Source organism: Catharus ustulatus, chromosome 15 (genome assembly GCF_009819885.2).
Source record: "Catharus ustulatus isolate bCatUst1 chromosome 15, bCatUst1.pri.v2, whole genome shotgun sequence".
Classification (NCBI taxonomy): Eukaryota; Metazoa; Chordata; class Aves; order Passeriformes; family Turdidae; genus Catharus; species Catharus ustulatus.
Window position 1 is genome coordinate 10,223,438 of NC_046235.1, and position 22,723 is coordinate 10,246,160.

The 22,723-nt window shown below is 43.9% G+C and overlaps 1 protein-coding gene across 1 annotated transcript; it reads right to left on the reverse strand.

The window, feature by feature from the left end:
• On the reverse strand, positions 1–4,166 carry LECT2 (leukocyte cell derived chemotaxin 2). The gene is made up of 7 exons (XM_033073379.1): positions 4,121–4,166; positions 3,433–3,565; positions 2,381–2,532; positions 1,698–1,868; positions 1,247–1,361; positions 596–747; positions 1–191 (listed from the first exon to the last, which is right to left on the reverse strand). Exons 1-7 carry the CDS (start codon positions 4,164–4,166, stop codon positions 1–3), a joined length of 960 nt encoding a protein of 319 aa, XP_032929270.1.
• Positions 4,167–22,723: the final 18,557 nt, after the last annotated feature.

Sequence of the window (22,723 nt, forward strand, 5' to 3'; positions counted from 1 at the left end):
TCAATCTTTTTGCCCTTTTCCCCGTTCAAGATTGCTTGTAGGATCTGAGCGGTCGCAGTTCTCAATGTGAATATGAGATGTGATCCCAGGAAATACTCTTTGCATGGGCAGCATTTTCCCAAGGACTTGTCCCTTGGAAATTGCACCATTGTATCTTATGGGATGGATACAGAGTAGTTTTACGCAGAACCCTGATGAAACAACAAGAGAGGGAAAACATCCAATGACTGATGAAGCATTTGTTCTTCTGTACTAAATTTCAGAAATACTGACAATATCTGTCTTTTCCTTTCCCCTGCAATAGCAATAGTGGAAATACCAGAATAGCAGAAATACTGTGGTCATAAAAATTGCGTAGTTGTTGGAGTCATTGACTTGGTAGAAGAGGGAAGATGGAAGGCAAAGAGAAGGCGGGAATTTGGGGTGTGGGAAGGGGAAGAGCTTGAACTCAGTTATTTGTGTTGCAGCAGGAGCAAAACATTCTGTATCCAAGTGGATAGAAGGAAACATGGCTAAACTACTTGGCTAACTGCAAGGTAATGCATCCTATATGAGCTGAAGACAAAGAAATGTTAAATTAAAGATAGCTATTTACCTGATCCCCTGATTTGGACTCCATCATCAATGGCATTTCCATTGTGGAAGATTTTAACAGGCCCAGAGAGCTGGCCAGAGAAGGGAGCATACACAGTCGCCCCATCAGCACAGATGACATCCACTCCGTGGTGCTTCCCTTTGCCGCTGCGTCTGAAAACAAACGCATCGTTACAGAAACCTCTGTCAGGCCCAGTGCTACAGAGAGAGGTTAGACAGCACAAGCTGAAATCTGGAAATGGGTTGTTAGGACAGAAATAGGGTCAGCAAACTGCCTGAAGGATTTGCAAAGTTGTAGGTGAGCTAATGTCATGTAGGGTGGATGGTTAGAGTTGGAGAAAGACCTGCTTCCAGGTCTTTGAATAAAACCATAGAGTCACAGAAAGTTTAGATGTGTGAAGGACATCAAGTCCAACCTTCCACTGGAATCAGGAGTGTTCCCAACACTAGGTCAGGTCAGGCATGGCTTGGTCTGATAAAAAGCTCCAAGCAGAGAGGTGTTAAAGAACAATGTGGGCAGTCTAAAAGTTTCCTCAAGTCCAATCTAAGCCTTCAAATCTGTAATTTTTATGTGACCTAAAGAAAGTTTAACTCGTACTTCAGTGGAAGCACAACAAAATCCCATGTGTTCCAATTATTATATTAATATTACCTTGGAGCTCCATAGTATCCACAGCCATACTTATCACAGCCTCTTATCTCGTTGGTAGGGTTCCCAGCACACACTGTAGCCCAGCGCCCATCCTGTTGTGGTAATGGTGGAACATCTTTGAAATACAGAAACACAGCACATCAAAATTAACTTCTAGATTGTTTTAACACTTGCATGTTTGCAACTGCTAAGTTTGATTTACAGTTAGGTAAGAACATGCTGACTTTACATCCCATGCTTGTAGTTGGATTTTTCTCCATAAAATTTGTAATCCTGTAGGAAATGTAAATGGAATGTAGACCTAAGATGGATGGTAATGTTTCTACATTAGGATTATTTCATAGAAGAAAAAAGCTTTAAATACAAAAATTCAAAAAGAGTATCACAGGTCTCAGAGTACAAATCTACTCTTGTTCTGAGTTGTGTTTTCTGTTGTTAAGGGTTTTTTTACCAGGTGTAAGCAGATGAGTAGGGTCAGAGTGGTCGCAGTTCTCAACGTGGATATGAGAAATAATGCCAGGATATACTTTTTGCATTGGCAGCATTGTCCCGAGTCGTTGCCCTCTGCGGATTTGGCCGTGATACCGAAAGGGGTGGATGCAGACCAGCTTCACACAGAAACCTGGGAGAGACGGGAGAGGAAGCCAGGTCAGGAAACATCAGCTGCATCTGCTCCTGGGGTGAGCAAGAAGCATTCCCTGCCAGCCTCTTACTGGAGACTGTTAGGATGAAGCAGAAATATAGTCAAGGTACCAACAATGGTGAAATCAAAATTACTATATTTGCCAGGGCAAAAAGGAAAAAAGGGAGTTGGAAAATAGAGACAGGAAAACATCTCTCAGCAAAACTGAGGATATATTTCCGGTGCTTTGTTTTTACTGTTTCCTATTTTTTTATTTGGGGTTGTTATTTTCCTGCTACCTGTTTCTCAACTCCTTTCTTCCCACCTCTCCAGGAAAAGCATAGGAAAGGACTACATCCTACTCATGCTGTCATCCAATATTTCAGTGTACTAGAGAGGATGTAAGATTAATCAACACTGTGCTTGAATTGAAGAACCACAGAAACCTTGCTCAAGTAGATGAAGTGATTACTTGTGCACATCTCACAGCACACCTCCTGTTAATTACTGACCTGATCCTCTGATTTGGACTCCATCATCAATGGCATTTCCATTGTGGAAGAACCGGATGGGTCCTGAGAGCTGCCCGCTGAAAGGAGCGTACACTGTGGCTCCGTCAGAACAGATGACATCCACACCCCCGTGCTTTTCTTTGCCACTGTCCCTGGAGGCAGAAATACATAATTAGGGACATCTCTCAAGGCTAATGTTATGTATCAATTGGTCACTTAATGCAGGATGATAGCTGAAGCTTGTCTAACAAAAATGTTTTACCTGCAATGAAATCGGACAGAAGTAACAGGTTTGAAGCATCTCTTTTTTTTTTTTTTTTTTTTTTTTTTTTTTTTTTTGGCTGTAAATTTTTCACATTACTCTGACCTTCTTTAGAGTGGGATGAAATGACATTTCAAATTTAAGGTTTTTTTTGGGTTTTTTTCCCAAGTTTGTGGGATGTTTCAAACTGTTATAGAAAAGTACCAATTTTTTCCCCCAATAAACTTCTGTGCCATGTAAAATAGAATCTTGGCTGGTATTCTGTCACTTAGAAATTTGGAAGTTGTATGATGAAGATGGAAGCCTATAGAGCCTGGGAAGAGGAGATGACAAGAAAATGCAAGAGTCATTCCACATATAAAAGCATTTTTTCAGAGAAATGTAACCTGTTTTTGTATGAAGTCCCTACTTAAAGAGAGTGATTCTGACAGATCTTTAGTTTGTGTAATTGAATCTACTCAGCTTCCTGTAAGCTGTTGCTGAGTGTTAGTTAAATTTCTGGAGTATAAGCAACAAGGATAAATGACACAAATCCTTTAAATACTTCCATTTCCTTTACTCTGTAATTCATGTAACAGTCCTGCTCCTTCACTCCTGCATCTTTTGCCAGCAGTGCTATCACTGTGCTTTTGTAAGATTGCCAAGGAATATCCCAAAAATCAGTAAGAGGTCCTGCAGACAGCAGTATTCTTTCATTCTGAGTGTCAGTTCTGTGTAACTGTGCTCTTTCTCCTGCCTGAACATTTAATTTAGGAAAGCAGTGTCCCGCAGCGCCAGGCAGTTGCGTTACCTGTCAGCGCCGAAGTTCCCGCAGCCGTATCTGTCGCAGCCGCGGATGCGGTTGGTGGGGTTCCCGCTGCAGATCTGTGCCCAGTGTCGGTGCTGCTGTTGGGGTGGGTGTGCATCCAGCTGCTTCGTGAAGACTTCACATGGAAAAGAGGAAAAACAGGAAAAATTCAACCGTGTTCTTAGTTCAGCAGGAAGTGTTCATGTACAAAATAGGGTGAAGGACATGAGCTCAAAGGAGTTTGTCATTTCAGAAACTGTAGGTAAAAGGATATTATTCAACCTGCTGTATAGACTTGATCCATTTTTTCTGATGTCTTACTTTAAGGTATATACACCAAAAAGAAAGCAAAGCTATAGATAAAGTTGTTTAAAAAGAATTTGTGAAATAAACTGTTTTTACTTTTTAATGGTGCTGCGTTGATGGTTAGATTTGATGATCTTAGAGGTCTTTTCAAACCTTAATATTTTATGATTCTTTCTGAAACTTCCAACTACTTCAATACGTGTCTCTTAATGCACATCTAATTCCATATTTTATAATAGTCATAACCATCCATATTATCATTATTCTTCATAAAACTAGAGGGGAAAAAAACCTCAGCATTATTTATTCAAGTGAATTTCAATAATTCATTACTGTCTGCCTAAACCCCGTCAAGCCCAGCTGCATTACAGCAGTCTCAACTCACCAGTGGACACCAAGCTGACCAGAGTGACCAGACTGAGAGCTGTCATTTTGGAGCCGTGTCACCCTTGATCTTTGATCCAGTCAAAGACGTTGAACAGCTGCCACCTGAGGTATTTATGTGCTTTAGAAAGCCCAAGACGGTTATCTTGGCCAATCAGTCTCGAGCAAGGTATTACAGCTCCAGGCAGGTGGTGTTGCCATATTGGGTACTGTGGAGGTCTGCAGGCTCTAACAGTTGTTAAAGCTGGTTGGGAAAGACTGATACAATAATTGGGCTCTTAGCACACAGTAACTGATGGAAATGAACGACCCCACATTTCAGGAAACTCTGGTGGAGCTGTTTCTTAACACCTTCTCTTCCCCATCCTGAAGTAAGGGCACATTCAGGCCAAAAATGGTAGGAACCACAAATATGATTCAGAGGATTGAGCTGGAGGGGAAAGGTGGTCAAAGCTCCAGAGTGGATGTCACCAGTTTGTCCTTTACTGCTCATTCCTCCCTGGGTGTTTATGCCCACCAGAGCTTTGTGACCAAGAACACAGGAATTGTTTGGCATTCATGAGTATTCACTTATGCAAAGAAAAACAGATGCCTTTGCAATGAAACATTTAATTTTTTGGGTTCAGCTGAAATTGTCAATTATTTCACTTAAATCCATGAAGTCTGTTCACTGAAACTCTGTTTTTTAACAGTGTTATAACTATTAAAACATCTTCAAGTTCTGAAACAACAGCTGCAAACCCACATGGCATGGGCAAAACTGACCTGGAGTTCAATAATTCTAGGTTTTAAAGTGATGCCTTTAGTACTTTCTTGGTTTCAGCTATTGTATGAAGCAGACTTCTTTGTGTCTCTGGTAATCCTTCAGTTTGATTTTTCTGTACTACTTACAGAAAAGCGTTAGATTTTCTTTACAGACATGTCTTGGTTAATATAAAATTTAAATTAGTCATGGTGCTTTCACATAAATTATTTGGTATTTCAAGTTACAGAAACCCCTGGAAATCCCACAGATTTGTTTTTTTCAGAGAAGAAACAGATGTTTCTCTGCCCCATTTCTAGTTTGCAAAGGCATCTGTACATTGTGTCTTCTGAAAACCTCCATGGAACAAACAGTTGGAGACAATTTTTTCACTTGTGCTTCCAAGCTTTTCTTTACAGCCAATATTTAATTCCCAGACAATCTTTCAGCCCTCCCTGGGGTTACAACAAGTGGTTTGGCTGGTTTTATCCCTGCTGCTTTCTTCTCCATCCTGCCAGGAAGAACTGCTGGTTTCTACACTCATAATCACCAAACAGATATTTATATAAAAGTTATGTCCGTTCAGTCCAGTTTGGATGGGGCTTTTGGTTGTAATTTGCTTAATATAATGGAGTCTTGGCTGATAAATGACACAATGTGCTGGTAAGGGTTCTCAGTGGGTATTCAGGGTTTGGGAATGCTGCTTATCCCTGAACTGAAAGACGGGGTGTGTGGCTTTATGTGACCCTTGCCAGAAATAACCTTCATTGCTTATTCTCCTTCATTTGACACAAGCTTCCTGCAAACCCCCTCAGCTCTCCTTACCAGCAGAGTCAGTAGGGGAGGTGGCACAGGTGGTATTTTCAACGAAGATTTCATAGCAGAGAGCTGAGCTTGGCTAGCTCTAGCCAAGTACTGGCTGCTGGAAGCTTTTTTCCTACTGCAATCAAAACCATTTAAAAATAAAGACTTTTTTCAGGGAATGCCTGGCCATTCCCAGTTGAGGGGTGTCCAGTGGGATTTCTGCAATAATGATCTCTCTCAACCAGATTTTATTTCTGATTTATTTCAGTTTGCAGTGGGAATGTTTTAAATACCTCATTAGATAACTTTAGCCTGGGGCAGATCTGCCTTGAAAAGCTGCTGATTTTTATAGACTCCTGTGAACTCACATGCTCCAAATTTTACCAAGGAAATAATTGCAGCACTTCAATACACTCTACAAAGTCTTGTGAAGGAAAGGCTTAATGTAAAGCCAGCCAAGCTGGTAGGCACGAGAAGGGGAGGTGTTATGGGTACACAAACCCTGAAGAGGATCTTCCTTGAGTTCTGTTTTGCAGTCTGGTGCTTTGTAAAAGCAGGCTCTAAGCTGCCTCCTCTTTGCAATTTTTTTCCCATCTCTCCTGTGTGCAGGGCTGACTCCAAATTGCTCATAACTGTGTACATTTATTTTTATTTCTTCCCCATAAGAGATCCTAACAGCATTGTGTCTTGCTCTGGTCTTTCAAAAACACATCAAAATGCCATTGCTTCTGCAATATATCTAATGCACTTGTGGTAAAGTACTCTTAATAAAACAGCTTTCAAGTGTAGGATGATGCATTTGAGATATTTCAGTGCCTTCTCCATCTTTCCTGGGCGAAACCTCACCTTGGGCACGAGGAAACAGAACTGAAGTTGGAGGGATTCTTGTGCTGGGCACCCAAGATGTTAATTTAACGGTTGGTAGGTGCAGTTGTGAAAGAGATGAATTGGCCACTTAGCACCCAGTAACAGAAGGATATGGAACAACTCCTGGCATTGCACAGTCCCAGGGGCTGCAGTTGCACCATTTCCTTCCCTGTGGCGGCAAGCAGGCATGAAGATGGAGGGGAGCCAGGTGGGTTAACTTGGGAAATGCTAATTCCTATCTTGTGAGGTTCCCATTTTTTCCCTTTAATATCAGTAGTAACTTAAGTGGCTGTGTAAGAAAGCCCTTCAAGGTCTTCTGATGGACTAAACAATTGCTCAGCAGGAAAATGGGAGTGTTTGGGCCGATACCACTGAATTATAGACTGGTTTGGAAAGAAACTCAAAAACCATCTCATTACAACTTCCCTGCCATGTACAGGGACCCCTTCCACTATCCCAGGTTGCTCCAAGTCCCTTCCAACCTGGCCTTGACCATTTCCAGGGATGGGGCAGCCACAGCTTCTCTGGGTAACCTGTACCAGGGCCTCACCACCATCACAGGGAAGAATTTCTCCCAATACCCCATCTAGCCCTGCCTCTGGCAGATTGAAGCCATTCTCCATTGTCCTGCCACTCCAGACCCGTGTCAAAGTCCTCCCCCAGCTCTCTTGGAGTCCCTTTAGGAAGGGCTTCCAAGGTCTCCCTGGAACCTTCTCTTCTCCAGGTGAGCTCCCCCAGCTCTCCCAGCCTGGCTCCAGAGCAGAGAGGATCCAGCCCTCGAGGTCTCTCCATGGACTCCTCTGGACTTGCTCCAATAGGTCCATGTCCTTCTGATGTTGAGAACCACAGCAGGCAGAGAAGGAGTTAATACTGATGCTGTCCTGAAGAAATCCCTCCTTTGCTGTTCAGCCTTTCCAAGATATCCTGATTCTGCAGTGTAAATGATGTCACATTTCAGGAATGCAAACTGCCAGATGCAGGGATTTTGGATGGTACCTGCCATGCATGTGTCAATAAACCTTGCAAACATTACACTAGTCCACTTTAACTTATTAATTATCTTAACATTACCCCTTAATAAATAAAGTGCATAGTAGAAGAATGGAATAAGATTTTTGGAGGAAAAAACCCAGAAAACTGAGAAATGCCTAGGCAATGATAGTTGTGCCTTTGGGCAGAAAAATCAGCAAAGCCAGGGCCAAAGAGTGAGCCAGAGCAAATCTACCCCTACACCAAACCCTGTGGTTTCCTTCCAGCCATGCTGCCTCCCACTTCTGCTTGTCCACAAGTGAGGGCTGCTTTCTCCATTTTTTCCTTTACACAACTGGATTCAACCAATGTCCAAAAGTTGATAAAGTCCTTCCCCTTTGCTACCTCTGAGGGGCTGTTCCTCAGTGGACTGGATAAATGAATGTTGTGCATTTTATTTCTTGGTAATTTTACAATCTCACAACTGTGGGCTTGCCAGCTTTGTTGGCAGGTGATTGAAAAAGTAAATTATTTTCCTGTATCTTACCTTTGGCTTGGTCCTTCTTGGCTAGCCCAGTGTTTCATGTGGTAACAAGTCAGTGCTGAGCACTCACCTCCCAGCTGAGTGAGGTTATTAAAATCCCTAAAAGCCATTTTTCTGAAAAATGAATCATAATCTGTGTGCTAATCATTATAAAATGAAATCTATTTCAAGAATGGCTGTAGAAGAACTTACTTGTGCCACTTGCAGTGCAGGCTTTTGTGGTGAAAATCCAGTGGGCACAACATAAAACAAATTGCAGTGGCTAATAATTTCAGCTTCTGCTCATTGAAATGAGAAGAATTTTGCCCCAGAGATTAACTAAGCCCTGTGCACACAGCTGAGACTGGAGCTCTGGTGGGATATCAGCAGGTTGTGCTCGCTGGCAGGGCTGGCCCTGCCGTGTCAAGCAGATACCAGGCTGTGAGAGGTGCAAGTGTCCTGCCCCTTCTTGCTCAGTATGGGCTGAAGATGAGGCTGAAGTTGTGATCCTGCACAATTCTGGTTGAAGGCTCCATCTCAAGTTTATTTGCCCTTATTAACAAACATGCCTGAGGTAGGCTGGTTTCAGTAGGGTGGACTAAAGAACACAAAATATCTTTTTGCTACCTATGTTCTCCCTCCTAGGGAGGACAAAGCTTTGGCTGAATCCTCCAAAAGTCCTTTAAGGCTTGAGGAAATGGAAGAGCATAGCACAGATTTGGGTTGCAATTTAAGGCAGTTAGTCTGGAGCCTTGTGATACAAGCTCATAAAACAAACAGGATAGAAGGAAATTAATCTCTGCAGAGCTGGTGCAGAAACAAAGCAAATCTGCGTGGCTGAGTTTACTAGCTCTCTGCTCAAAAGCCCAGTTGTCCCTGTTTCTTCCTCCATCATCCCCTCCCCTCCCCTTAAATATTTCTAGAACTGTGTATTTTACCAGCTCTTTATTTCCCTTCCAGAGTCAACGACACATTGTATTTTCCCTTCCTCTAGACCGAGTTAATTTTTAATAGCCTGAGAAGATAAAACTGGATTTACTTGTACTGTTTGCCCCAACAGGTCTGTAAGCTGAAAAAGAAAGTGATAATTACTTGTTCTCCTCTGCAACTGGGTGACAGCCCCTGCTAAAACTGGAAGGTTTAATGTAGGAGCATCCCTGTGCTGCTGGAAAAACACTGATTAAATAATGGATCCCTGAAAATGCTTGGGAAACCAATCTGTGGGACGCACTGGAAAAGTGCTGAGCTCTGGTCACTAATATACAGGTGAAAATGTTACTCGTGGAGGAGCACAGCTGGAATGCTGATGGAGGCTCAGAGCCCTGCTCAGCCACAAAAGTCATCTCAGTTCTCATTGGGGTTTGCATGGAGATGTGGGGGTTTGAGTGGGTTCTTCTCATTTCAAAGAGAAGGTGATAACTGTGTTAGAACATGGAATTTTAAACAAGCGCATTGTAGGTGGGAGTCTTTCTTTCATGAGGGCAACCAACTACATCATAAAAATTTAAAAACATTTGTCATCATGGATAGTACTGGAGACTTTTGCTGAAATAAAATCAAAAGAAGGAAAGGAAGATAAATTTTTTTCCACAACAAATTTTCACAACTGAGTTTGACTGACTTGCCTCAATGTCTGGTCACTATCTGCCTCTGCAGGCGGGGCTGAATATTTATGTGGACATGCTGACTTTTCATTTGTAGCAAAATTAAAGTGGTTCCTGAGGAGGGTGAATAAGACACAGCAGGTAAAGCAGCTCTCACAGGTACAGCAAATACCCTTCTGTAGTTAGAATAAATAAACATGCTGCCAGGACACACACAGCCCCCACAGAAGCAGCTTCCCTGCTTCTCCAGGGCAGGAGTTACACGAGGAAATAGGTGAGCCTGCAGCCCTTGCAGAGCACTTTAGCCCTTGACACTCCCAGTAGCATGTTGGCAGTCTTGGCCTGAGAAGCCCTGTCCTGTTAACAAGAGCTTGTTGTCCCAGGAAAGTCTTCAGCTGATTTACTAATGGAAAGAAATTTCTCACTTGGACAGAAAGAAACCTGAGTGTGCCAAGCCAATCCTGAGGCAGGAGTCTGGGGAAAAGGAATGAGTTACCTCATCAATGGTGTTTTATGGCTTTGGTGATGGGCCCCAGGGAAGATTTGGGTTTCAGCTTTATATAGGTTTTTTCTCCCCAGCTGCCTTAAAAAAAGCAGAACCTAGCCCAAACACTATGACAGCACCAAAGAAATTCAAAGCAATTTGTAGTGAACCAGCCTTTTAATAATGTAATTTTCCATGTTTAAACACAAGTGAAATTCCTGGCTTATTGAAGAAATCTTCATTTTTGGCTGAAAGAAAGCAGTGAAATCCAAGAGGAGTGAGCTGCAGCAGGGCCCAGGCTGCTGAGCGTTGAGGATCCATCTCCTCCCACCATCCTCACTTAGAGACCTTACTCTGAGACTGCTCTTGCTCAGATAACCACCAGTATTTTGTTTGTGGATACTTTTGAGGTGGAACAACTGCTTGAGGCTCAGTGGTTTCCACTCTACCTGTGCCCAAGCAATGCCCCACAGGTGTGGGGCTGGAGGTTTGACCCTGATGTGCAGGATCCTGCTTACAGGTTGGGTCAGGATCTCTTAAGGCACAGTTCTGGATATGGACATTTATGGAATATAACTCCTCACTCACCCTTTGCACGGGCACCAGGACCCTGATTTTCACTCCCTTCTTATGGGGCCAAACTCGATGGGTGTGATGTAAAATGTCTTCATGCAGAATCCTGTTAACGTGGGAGAGAGAGAGGGAGAAACTTGCTCCTATGAAATGGTTTCAAAGCCTGTAACATTTAGTAGCAAAATACAAATGACAATAAAATAAGAGATTTAGCAGCAAGGCTTTAAAGAAGCAAAGAGTTGACATTTGTGACTGTGAAGAGCTCAGCGGGCACCATCCCCCTTGGGCTCTGGTGATGGCATCACTGGGAAGAGGAAGGGAAAATTCTATGCTGGCACTGGAGGTCTGACCTAAAAAAGTTCAGGAAATCCCTAATGCCTTCCCTAAGTAAAATAGCCTATGTCCTAGGCAGTCTTAATTTATTATTGTGTATTCTTTGTGATGTTGAAGGAGGCTGCATTAATGAGAGAAACATCTCTGGACACTGATCAAGATTTTTACTGAACTTGAAGTAAAAGGCTTTTAAGAAATCAGGCATGCTGTTAGTAATCAATATGCCTCAGCTGATTCTTGCTTATTCAATCATCATTATTTCTTCATGACAATTTTTCCACAATCCTTAACCAGCTGATGCTGAATTGGCTTCAAAGCCTGGTGGAGAGCAGATGAGGTGTTTCAGCTCCAGATAGTGCCCTGCAGATCAGCATGAGGGGGGCATCATGCTGGTCCTGTCACATGAGAGGTTTTAAACCCCCACTGTCTTCCCTCTCCCATTTGGATCCCTGTTGGAAGCCAGAAGCCTGGGAGTTTTGAGCTTTCTGTGCTTTCTGACACTGACCCTCAGGAGAACACTGCCTTGATCTGAGGCCTTGGAGAAGGCTCCAAATTTGAGTGATGGAGTTAGAGTCACTGGTGAGTAGTTAGAAGAGAAGTGTGTGATTTCACATGGTGAAGGGTTTTGAATTTGGGGTTTCAGAATATAGCAATACATATGGGACAAGATGGAGGTTCTTGGGTGTTGTCTCTTTCTGTCTTCTTCCTTCTTCTTCATGCCTTCAGGTAGTAGGCTTGGGTTGGATAGAAAACCCACAGTGTGGGTCACAGGTGTTTGGTTAATGGCTCAAAAGTATAAATAATATAGGTGTTATTGGACTGCTTATCTTTAAAAGACCTTGAAATTAGCTCGATTCACCTCCATTTTGCTTGCTTTTAGCTGGTAGCTGGAAGTGTTGCAGAACTCTCTGTACTTTAGATAAGATTTAATAAACAACCAAGCCCAAATGAGAAATCTGTCTCCTCCGTGTTTTAATCCTGACTCTGAGTGAAGTCAGAAGAGAATGAAGACAAACCACTAATTAGGTGTGCAGATAAACACATTACAGATCCCTGAGGGATTTTTTTTCTCAAGAAGAAACTCTCTTGGTATGCTGTTTTCCTGCCTGTCAGATGTCATACACAGAGAGGGGAAAATCTATTTGACAGTAAAATTTTGAAACAAGGTGTTTAGACAGACTATATAGGCAAAAAAAATATAGCAGCTACTTCCATGCATGGCTTCTCATGCCCAGGGCTCAGGTAAACCAAGCCAGATAACACTGCATTGTCCTAAATTCATTTTGTTAATTACCAATTTTGTTTGAGAGATCAAAGAGGATAAAAGAATGAGCTAAGTAATTTTGTATGTTTCCTCAGAAAATGAGTGGGTTTTGTCCTAATTCTGTTAATAAATATCCTGAGGGCCAAATACTCTCAGTTTCTTGTTGCAAACTCACTTTAAAGCAGTGGAGGTGAATGCATTATGGTGAGAGGCCACAGGGAAACCCACCAGCTTCAAGGGCATCCTTCAAACACAACAGCAAGGTCAGCAGCCCCTGGCATCTCTGATACCCCTCTGACCTGCAGGAGAGCAGCCACCACAGCTGACTTCTGTCCTGTCCCCAGAGAGGGGAGGTCCCCAAATACTGGGCTGCAGAAGAATGTGCTCCAGCTCTTGTGCCGCGTTGGGAAATTTAGGTTAAGAGCTCTTTGGAAATCTGGATTTCCAGGCTGCAGATGGGTTTCTCTGGGGTCTTTTAATAAACTTCTGCCTGGCTTCCAGCAGTGTGGGAGAGGGGAAGATAGTGAAGGTCTGCAAGGCATGGCTCCTGGCCCCCCTCCGGGACAATTTTTGGCTTTGCTTCGATTTTGCTGAGATGAGAGGTTTTCACACCGAGTGAATTAAATGTGGCAAAGACCAAATCACTTGCAGACATTTTGCATTATGCCATGGAGGGGTATAATATTTGTACCAGGGAGGTAAAGATGATTAATGAAGGCTTTGTGTGAGCTGTGCAAGAGCAGTGGATGCTTTGCCCATCTCCTCTGTCCTCACCACGCTGTGTTTCATGGGGGTTACTGCCATACTGTGTATCTGAACAACAAGGCTTGGAGCAATGCAGATAACCAACCAATTCCTTCACATTTTGCTTATTCCTAATGGGATCCAAAGGTGGTTTTTTAATTTTCGGAAAAACTGCTGGCAGACAGATGGCAGCAGTTGGCAATTACTTAATTTTGTATTGATGGCAGGAATGTGGAAGAGACAAAGCAGGACAAGGAGAGCAGAGCAAGGTGTGTGTGATGCAGGCAGGGAAGGGTCTCTCACTGGGAATGAGAAGGGGGAATTGTGTGGGCAGTAAGTGAGACAGGATAGGTTTTTCCTCATCTCACATAGTGCTGGGACAATATGGTGTGCTGGGTGTGTGAGGCACTGGCAATTCTCTTTAGCTGTGGCTGCAGAACCTAAATAGTGTGTATGTCTGAAGGGGAAAAATATCACAAAAACGCCCCAAACACTGCATCTCTGCAGGCTTTGCAGGTTGCCCTGTGGGGCAGGAATGCCCACTGCTCTGTATTTGGGGCTTACACCAGGGAGGGTGGGTGCCTTGCTTGCAAAGGGGTGAATAACCAGCAAAATGTGCAAACAAGCACCACAGAGCCATCAAATTAAATGCAATTCAAGTAAGATTAAATTTAAAAGACAATGGCACTAAATTCTAGCTCTAAAACTCATAAAACTCTCTAAAAGCAATTTCCAAAATCGTAACCATGCTGAGATCTAATAGTTTTCACTAAAGAGGAAGTGCTTGACTCAGTCTGTCACTTAGCAATAGAGTTGTTTTCCCCTGTTGTGCAAGGAATGCAAATAGCTATAATAGTTTTCTTTCTGTTTTACCAAGTACCAAGGCATGACTAAAGTGGTTGGCAATGCTCTAAGGGCTTGACTCCCCAACTTATGCTAAAAATGCTCTTTTGGTGAGACAGGTGTCTGAAAACTTACAGCCTGTTCTGGCCTTTGACCCAAAGAGCAGATCCTTCTTGTTTTCTTCTATTCATCAGTCAGTACAACCTGATAGACCTCAATGTGCTTAAACAGAGACCCAAACAGAGTGAAATCCATGGGTATGGGTAGATTGCAGTGAGGGAGAGAGGGTGATTTGCTTTCCTGAATGTCAGGTTTTAGAAATATCCAGGTTTTGCAAGACTCTGGTTTAATTTCATACAGGTAATAAAGCCCTGGGGCACAGAACTGCAGATGCCTATTAGCACTGTCTTTTTTTTTCCTCCTTCTTTCTTCCTTGCTGGTGAACAAATGCCACATGAACCATATGAAATGACAAGCTGTAATCCCATGTGCCTCTGAGTTGTTTTGCTTCAATTTCCTAGAGGCTACAGAGTACATGAATGAGGGCCTGAATTAGAGAAAAAAAAAAAGAAGCAGTCTATGGGGATAATAACTTATTGTTTCTGTTAATTATGATTATAAAAATAATAATGTGGATGAACTAGAGGGGCATTCTAGAGGGTACTGTGATGTCCAAAGGCAGCTTTTGCCTCCCCTTCTTTGATAACATCTTCAACCTTCAAAAAAATAGGACATAGTTTAACATCAAAAGTCTTTTTAAAAATGATTTTTCAAATGAAATATTTTGTTAGCATGTAATGGATTCCTGAAATGCAGCATCCAATTGTGTATCCCTCCTTCTGAGGGAAAGGATGGTAATGAAACCCAATTTAACTAATGACTGTAATTTAGAAAGAGACTTTACTGCAGACTTTCACAGGAAATAGTTTAGAAACATTCTGCCTGCGGAGAAGAAGGGGTTTGTGGTTCTTCAAAAAACCTTGCTTCAATCTGCAGAAACACATAGTGGTTTTTTATTAGTTAATGTGAGCAACGGAATGGCTGTGTGCAATCCTGGCATTGCAGCTGTGCCTCCAGTGCTGCCTCTGGCTGTCCCATGAGATGCTCAGGCAAGGGGCCATTAGTGACTTTCTGCACCACATTGATAACTTAGTCCATTATCAGTCCAAAATCCTGCAGTTTTCTGTGCACAGCTGGCTGTTGGTTCTTACACAAAGAAATTTCTTTGGGCTCCTGGGTCACCACAGCATGGCAGGGCTGAGCTGCACAGCCCCATGTCCTGCTGTGGTGCATCAGCCCCAGGGTGTCCCTCATGTTCCACCAGGTTAATGGTCACTTCTGTGGTCCCCATCTGTGGTCTTGTCTCTGCTCTTGTCCTCTTGCTGGGTTTGCTGGGTTGGGGAGTATGTTTGGATGCTTTTTTCCCCCAACATACTTGCTGAGCAAGAACTCATCTTGGCACATCAAGGCCAAGCCTGTGGAAAACTGGTCCCAGCCAGGTCTTGGATTTGGGCACTGGAGAACCAGGGATGGGCAGCACTTGTGCTCCAGAGCAGGAAGGAGAGCTGAACTGGGCTGTGCAGGGGAAAGTGAACATGGCAGGGCTGCCACTGCCCTCTGTTGGATGGCAGATGAAGGCAGTTCCACTGAACAGCTTGTTCCAATCTCCTGGATCCTCGTGTCTGTGTATCGGTAGAGATAAAATGTCTCTGTTGTGTGTATATACATATCTATCCATCCATCTATCCATCCATCTATCCATCTGTCTCTGTCTCTCTCTCTCTCTCTCTCTCTCTCTCTCTCTCTCTCTCTCTCTCTTGTGTTGTGCTCTAACACCTTTGCTTTTATCTGGAAGAAGGAAAAGATATTTATCTCACCTCGAGTAGTTTAAATCAAAGTCCTCAAACAGGTCTTGTGTTGCCCAGGATCCCAAATCTCCCCTGCCTGGGTGCCTCAGCTTCTGGGATCAGTCCACAAACAACTTCTCAGTGCTTTGGCATTAACAGGGTGGAGAACTGCAATATACTGGATATCTAATTACAAAAACACATAAAGAAAACTATAAAAATAAATCATACAGCTCTTGTAGTGCCTGCTGCTCTTTCGTGTTCAGGAGATTTCTTATACCATTTAAGAAGAGCTGTTGATGGATTTAGAAAAGCTGCAGATGGAAGAGTGGTTTTGCAGTGAGGCTGGTTTTGCTGATAGACAAAGGCAATACCACCTCTCCCCTCACCTTTGGGCTGGCAGAGCCCTGTCCTCACTAAAATACAAACTGTGTGGGAATGGCCTCTTGGCAGGTCTCTGAATGGAAACCATATAATTAAAAACCACTGTCTAGCCTAAAGTACTGCTAAATGTATCACATTTCCATGGCTCATTCAGGGGTATTTTTAGTGCTGGTGGAGAAAGTTGCTGACTTCAGGTCAAGTAATCTCTCTTGAGGTCTGTGGTCCTGATTCAGGGAAGATTAACCATTTGTTTAAATGTTTGTTACAGTGAAGCCTCTCTCCCTGCCTCTGCCCAAGCCTTCCCATGGGAGAGGCCTGGATTACAGGGACCAGCAAAGACCAGCTTGCATTGGTATTCAAAGCAGAAAAGTCTGATACTGCTGAAATGTAGATATGTCTAGATGTCATTTCTCTTACATATTTCCTTTACTCATACCTGATTTTCCCAGAGTGTATTCAAGCAGCAGGGAACTGCCTCCATGTGAAGTGCCTTGCCTGATGCTGTTTGGGGCTCATGCATCCAGCTGTGCAGCACAGCTGGCTCAAGAGCTTGGATTTGTTTGTTTTACACAAAAGTCTTTTGGTAAGATAACGAAGGGAAGGCATCATTAAGCTGTCACTCACACAGCTGTCATTCACACACACTCACAAATTCCACAGCAGCTGGAATTTTGCATGGCATTTGTGCCCTGTTTGTGTACCCAGGGATTCACTGCTCCATGGCCATGGCTGATGGTGCCCATGATGCCCCTCTGGTCCCTGGTGGGCAGGGATGTGTGAGAGCCACACTGAGGGGACTCACAGGGCTGAACCCACAGGAGGGACACCACAGTGGCCAGCACCAGGGAGAAGGGCTCATCTGGCTTCCCCATGCAGGAGGAAACTTCCAGGGGACATCTGAGTTTCTGGGCAGTGGAGAAGAGCTCTCCTGCATGAGGAGGATAGTTGGATGATGGAAAGGAGATCTCCTGTAGGCAGCCAAGCAGGGGACAGGCAGGCAAGCAGGGGAGTTTGCCTTTGGCAGTGGAGGTGAGCAGGGCTGGCAGATGGCAGGTGGGTGTTGAAGGTTTGAAGGTTTGACAGCATGTGGGAGCAGGCCAGTGTTGGGATGAGGTGAGGAGCCTTGAGATGAAGATGAATCGACACGTTTGACTTAACAGGGGGAGCCATGCAGAGAGAGGAGTGATGTGGTTGTGCTGACAAGCCAGAAAATGAGCCCAGGCTCCTCTGAGTAAGGAGATACTCTACAGTAGGGCCACAAATGCTGGGGCCAGAATGCATTATTGAAATCATCCAAATTCTAGTTTAATTAAAAATAAATTCTAGAAAATACATCCCATTTAATTTTAACTTTCCAATAAGTATGCAGCAAGTCCTTCTTGTGGGCAACAGTGCCTCAGACTAGAGGACATGATGATGGGTCTCCCTTGATGTATTTGAGGAGTCATGGCTGCTTTGTGATACCTTAAATGCCCTTCCAGTGGTATCAGCACTCTGCTGCTTAACATGTACTCCAGGTTTGATAGCTACATTTCACCATTAAGACAGGGTTTGTAAATAACTCCTTCTTGTGCCATTAAATTCACTGATCATTTCCTGTGGTTTTATTACCTTTGTGCTGATAACTTTTCTGTGTGAGTTCTCTCTGAAAAGAGTCTTTACTGCTAAGAGTTTTCTTTCACTGGCAGGTGAGGATTAATCAAAACATCCCTAGTTTTTGGTGCTTTGATGCAAGGAGAGAATAGGGCAGGGGTTTTTTCCCCTTTCAAGAAATAATCAATTGTCTGCAGGTAGTCTTCATGCTCCAGCATCTCTCACAAGAAATTCCTACTTCTTTGCAAAAGGTCCTTCTTGGACACACAGCTTTGGATCAGTTGATCATATTGTGAAATGGGAAAACCTGTGGCTCTAGAAAACCTCATGGACTATTATGGAAACTAGGAGTGCTCTGGAGCTGATGATGCCTCTATTTGATTCCATTTCCCCTCAGAAGTGGCCATGTCCCTCCAAGAGCAGCAGGATGTGATCAGGGGCTCACATGGGGCTGAAGATCCCCAAAACCTGCTTGGGTTTGGGGTGTGCCCTGAGCTATTTAATGTAATTTGTGAGTGCTCTTCACTCACAAATTTGTGGGTGCTTTTTACCCCAGCAGCAAGGGGTCCCTGGCCCTTCTCCAGCATTTCTGACCCAGATATTCCCAAACCTGTTGTGTTGGATCTTCCCCATTTGCTTGTGGATGCTGCTGCAAGTCTGTCCCTGAGCCACTTTGGATACTTAGGCAAAAAAGATGTTTAATTTTAATTATTGCTAGAAGAAACTTGTCTGCTGTCCTATTAATTTGTAGATGTGGCTGACACTGAATTTATAATTCCTCCCATCTAGAGCACAATTTGCACCACTGTTCATCCCTAATTGGGATGAGAGCTGCTGTAAGCCATGTTGTGCTTTCATCTGTGCTGTACAACTGGAAAGACATAGCCAGGAAAAATTAATTTCCCTTGTACAAAACAACACATAATGTGTACAGCTTGCCTGAAGTCAGTCTCGAGGAGTTCCCTCACAGGCTCCAGCAGAGGGTGCAATGGCTTTTTCTGTCTCCAGATCCAGCTTTTAGGAAAGGTTGTTTTCCCCCACTCTCCTTATCCTTTTTTATTTGTTTGCAAGGGCCTTTTGCTTCTTGAAAACTGAAGTTGTTTAATGCCCATAACAAAAACAATCTCCACTTTATCTTAGAGAAAAATATAGCAATACTACAGTCCATTCAGCAAACACTCAGATCCAGCTGTCCGAAACCTTTGTCAATAGGCAACAGATGGGAAGTTTATAAGAATCTTACATTTTTTTATGAAGCCTTTATCTATCAAATTGTGTTGCAGCTATTACAATTTTGTAATACATTTTAGGGTGTGCTGATCCCAGAGTCTGTAGTGAGGGCAGGACATTTCTTTCCTCATGTTACCGGTTCTCAGTATCACAGATGCCACAGGAGAGCATAATCCAGTGGATCATCTGAACCTTTAGTACAGTAATTTCACAACTATAAGGCGCACCGGACTATAAGGCGCACTTTTTTTTTCCCAGCGAGAATCCGCGCACAACAAAGTAACAAATTAGTAATGGAATCGCGTGATCGCGGGGTTTACTGGCAGGTGCTCAATATGCAAACTTTTTTCACAGATTGGCGTAACTTTTAAACGCAGCCCCAGGAGCCCTCCCTGTGCCACAGGCCCCGGCACTCCTGCCCGGTGCTGGCTCGTGCAGCTGGGCTCACGGCTCGGCTGCCTCGGCCGCTGCTGCCTTTCCCCTTGTGCCCGGGCTACCGCCGCCACTGCCACCTTTCCCCTTGCACAGGGGCCGCTGCCGGGCTCACCCTGGCCTGGCGCTACCCCAATGCCCCTGGGCTCGCCCTGGCCTGGGGCTGCCTCGCCACCAATGGGCAGGCTCAGCTCAGCTCGGGGCTGCTGCGGGCTCTCACTTCTGGGTTGGCAAATTTCCCAACTTTGTCCATATATAAGGCGCACCAGACTAGAAGACACACTTCCAGGATTGGACCAAAATTTCAGTCAAAAGGGTGTGCCTTATAGTCGTGAAATTACTGTACTCTTGCTTCCAAAATGCAAATACTGTGCAAAATCAGCTCTCCTTTTCAGCAAGTGTGAGACCTCTCCCAGTGCTCAAAGGCTGCTCCTTCCAATGTCTCTACAGACTGATGTGAGCTTTTTCCCTTGGAGTAACAAGTGTCTATAAAACATGCACGGTTGGGTAGAAGGAGCCTCATACCACAGTGATGAAGCCCACCCTTGTGGTACTGAGTTCAGAATTCACTTTGATGCCTTGAGATTTAACCTTTATATTTTTCAAATCCTGTGCTGCATTAGTGCATAACTCTAAACTCCACATGAAGTATTAGCCACTGTCTTCACATTTTGGTCAGACAAAACAATTCCTCTAGGTGTGAAACTCAAAGACACCCTATAGTCTCAGGCCCCGAAAAGTATAAATAAAAATGAATTGGGGAAAACAAACTGGGGGAATATGATTTTTTCACCTGGAGCTGTGGTTGGAGGATTAACCCCTGATGTGTAAATGGACCAAACTTAAATCTGTCTGAAAAACTCACAACCATTGTCCATCTTAGGTGTACCAAGATTTTTGACTGCCCAAGGTGTACCTATGGAAGGCCTTTAATAAATACCCACTTTTATTCTCTTTACCTTGTCTAGCCTCTGTTCTCGGTAGCCACTCCAAGGCATCAGCTTGGTTATGATCCTTATATCAACCAGTTGTGAATAATTCCTCTGCCAACAAGGGTCAGCCAAACTGTGCTAGAGAACTGCTGGGCATCAAATTTTCGTCAGCAAAGTCTGGTTTCATGCTTTTTTAAATTGATAAAAAAAGAAAGAAGAAGAACAAAAAGCCCCAGACACAGGTCCTACAAAGAACCTGAAAGGCCTTTTGGCTCTGGTCAGGCAGGAGCAGCTGTGGTGAGAGTTGGGCAGCCTCACCACACGCTTGCCCAGACAGGCTGCAGCCTCTGTGTGCCAGTGCCTGGTGAGAGGGGCAGAGGATAATTTCCCTAGATTACAGACCTGGGGTTGATGCTGCAGGCTGTGTTGATCAAGGCCTTGATATTCTTATAGCAAGGAGCTTCTGTGCCAAGTTACCCCACTGGCGAGCAGTGTGACATGAGTGCCAAGTCTCCAGAAGGTTCCCAACCCCTTTGCAGCAGTCTGGGGGCTTATTTATTTCACAATGCCAGTTATGATTGACAGGAATTGGCATGGGGATAATGAGGACTGCTGCAGAAATGATCAGTGCATTTGCAAAATCTGCTCTTTGAACACCCAGCATGTAAACTGTACATCTCCAGTGGGATGGGGCATTTGTGGTCTCTTGAAGGCCTGGAACATGGCAACTCAATGCAGCCTAATTGGATTCAGCCTCCTAATTTAAGTCTATATTCTCTTCATAATGAGCTACAGATCTTACAAAGATTATTGATAGGCTATCAGTGTGTGTGTTGTGAGCAATGCACCAAATTTATTCTTCCTGCAAAGGAAGACAGAGCCAAGACCTCGACAATGCTGCGTGTGCTGGTGCACCCAGGCTGAGCCCCTCTTGCTGCCTGGCTGCTGCAGCACCCATGTGCATTGATCTAATGAGGGCCAAAGAGTGATCTAATTCCTGTAGGAGCCACACTGAGCAATTCAGCTTCCACACTCAGATCTGCTGCCCCCACTAACATCTTAGTTCTGTGCCAAGGACATCAGCTCAGGTCTGGGTACAGCCTGGGACCATGTGCTCTCCTGCTTATGGCTGTTTGATTGGTCTCTTTATTCTCAGCTGTCTCTAAACATCACTAAAGGGCTTGCTAATTTATTTGAAAAGCCTATTATTTCTCTAAATTCCCTTATTTCAATGTGACATTTCTTTGTGTTTATATGTGCCAAAATGATCCTTGTTTTTACACCAGGCTTGGAAAGTTTCCACTGAACCTGCTCAGATGTGGTGGGGTCAGACAATTTGGCTGCAAGTAAGAGGCACAAATTCAGCAGCTTCTTGTCACTGTTCTCCTGGTAGAAAGAGAAAATGAGTAATTCCCCTTCCCAATGAATGGTCTGAGAAATTGGGTAAACTTCCCAAATCTCTCAAGGAGGAAACCAGCCAGATGCTGGTCAGTGTTCCAGTTTCCCCATTACTTGTGTTGTGGGTCAAAGATGACCTGTGTGAAGGGACAGCATTTTCATCTCTGGAGGTAATTTCTCTGTGGAAGGGTTGAAAGCCCCCCATTTGCTGTTGAGGATGGCCTGGAATGCAGTAGGAGAGCAGAACAGATCTCTGCAGGAGGGTGATGTCAGGGCAGGTTGGGATGAATTGATATGGAGGGCAAGATGAGATCCTTTCACATATTTCTCAAATTAAATAATGAAATGGTTTGGGTTAGAAGAGACCTAAAAGCTCATCTTGTTCCAATATCCCTGCCAAAGGCAGGGACACCTTCCACTAGATCAGTTTTCTCCAACCCATTCAACCTGACCTTGAACACTCCCAGGGCTGGAGCACCCAGATCTTCTCTGAGAAACCTGTGCCAGTGTCTCATCACCCTCACAGAGAAAATTACTTCCTAATATCTGATCTAACCCTCTCCTCTGGTAGTTTAAAGCTCTTCCTCCCTGTCTTCCTTCTTGCTTGTGTCCAGTGGCCCCTTGGTTCAGGGTGGAGACATGGTGGGTAGGAGACTCAGAAACTCTGTTTCAGCAAATTTCCAATTGAAAAAAAGGAACTAAAAAGAGTATGAAGTCCCCTGAGATACCTTCCTGTGGCATTTCTTAAACTCTTGAGAAAAGTCAAAGTCTTACTTGGACATGGGCAGAAAAGATGGAGAGTTGCTCAGGTTCTTCTGCAATGAACAGAACTTGTGAGCTTGCCCTGGGCAAACAGCTGCCACTGACCTGCTCTGGTGATAAACAGTCCTGGAAAACTTTCAGCCAGCTCTTGCTGGCAATTAAGAGGTGACCAGTTAATTTGATTCCATAGTGGGTGTTTCCAACAGGGCATTGAGTCCACTACTCCATTAGGGTATTTCCCTAATAACCAAAGAAAGCAGAAGCCATGGTGTGCAA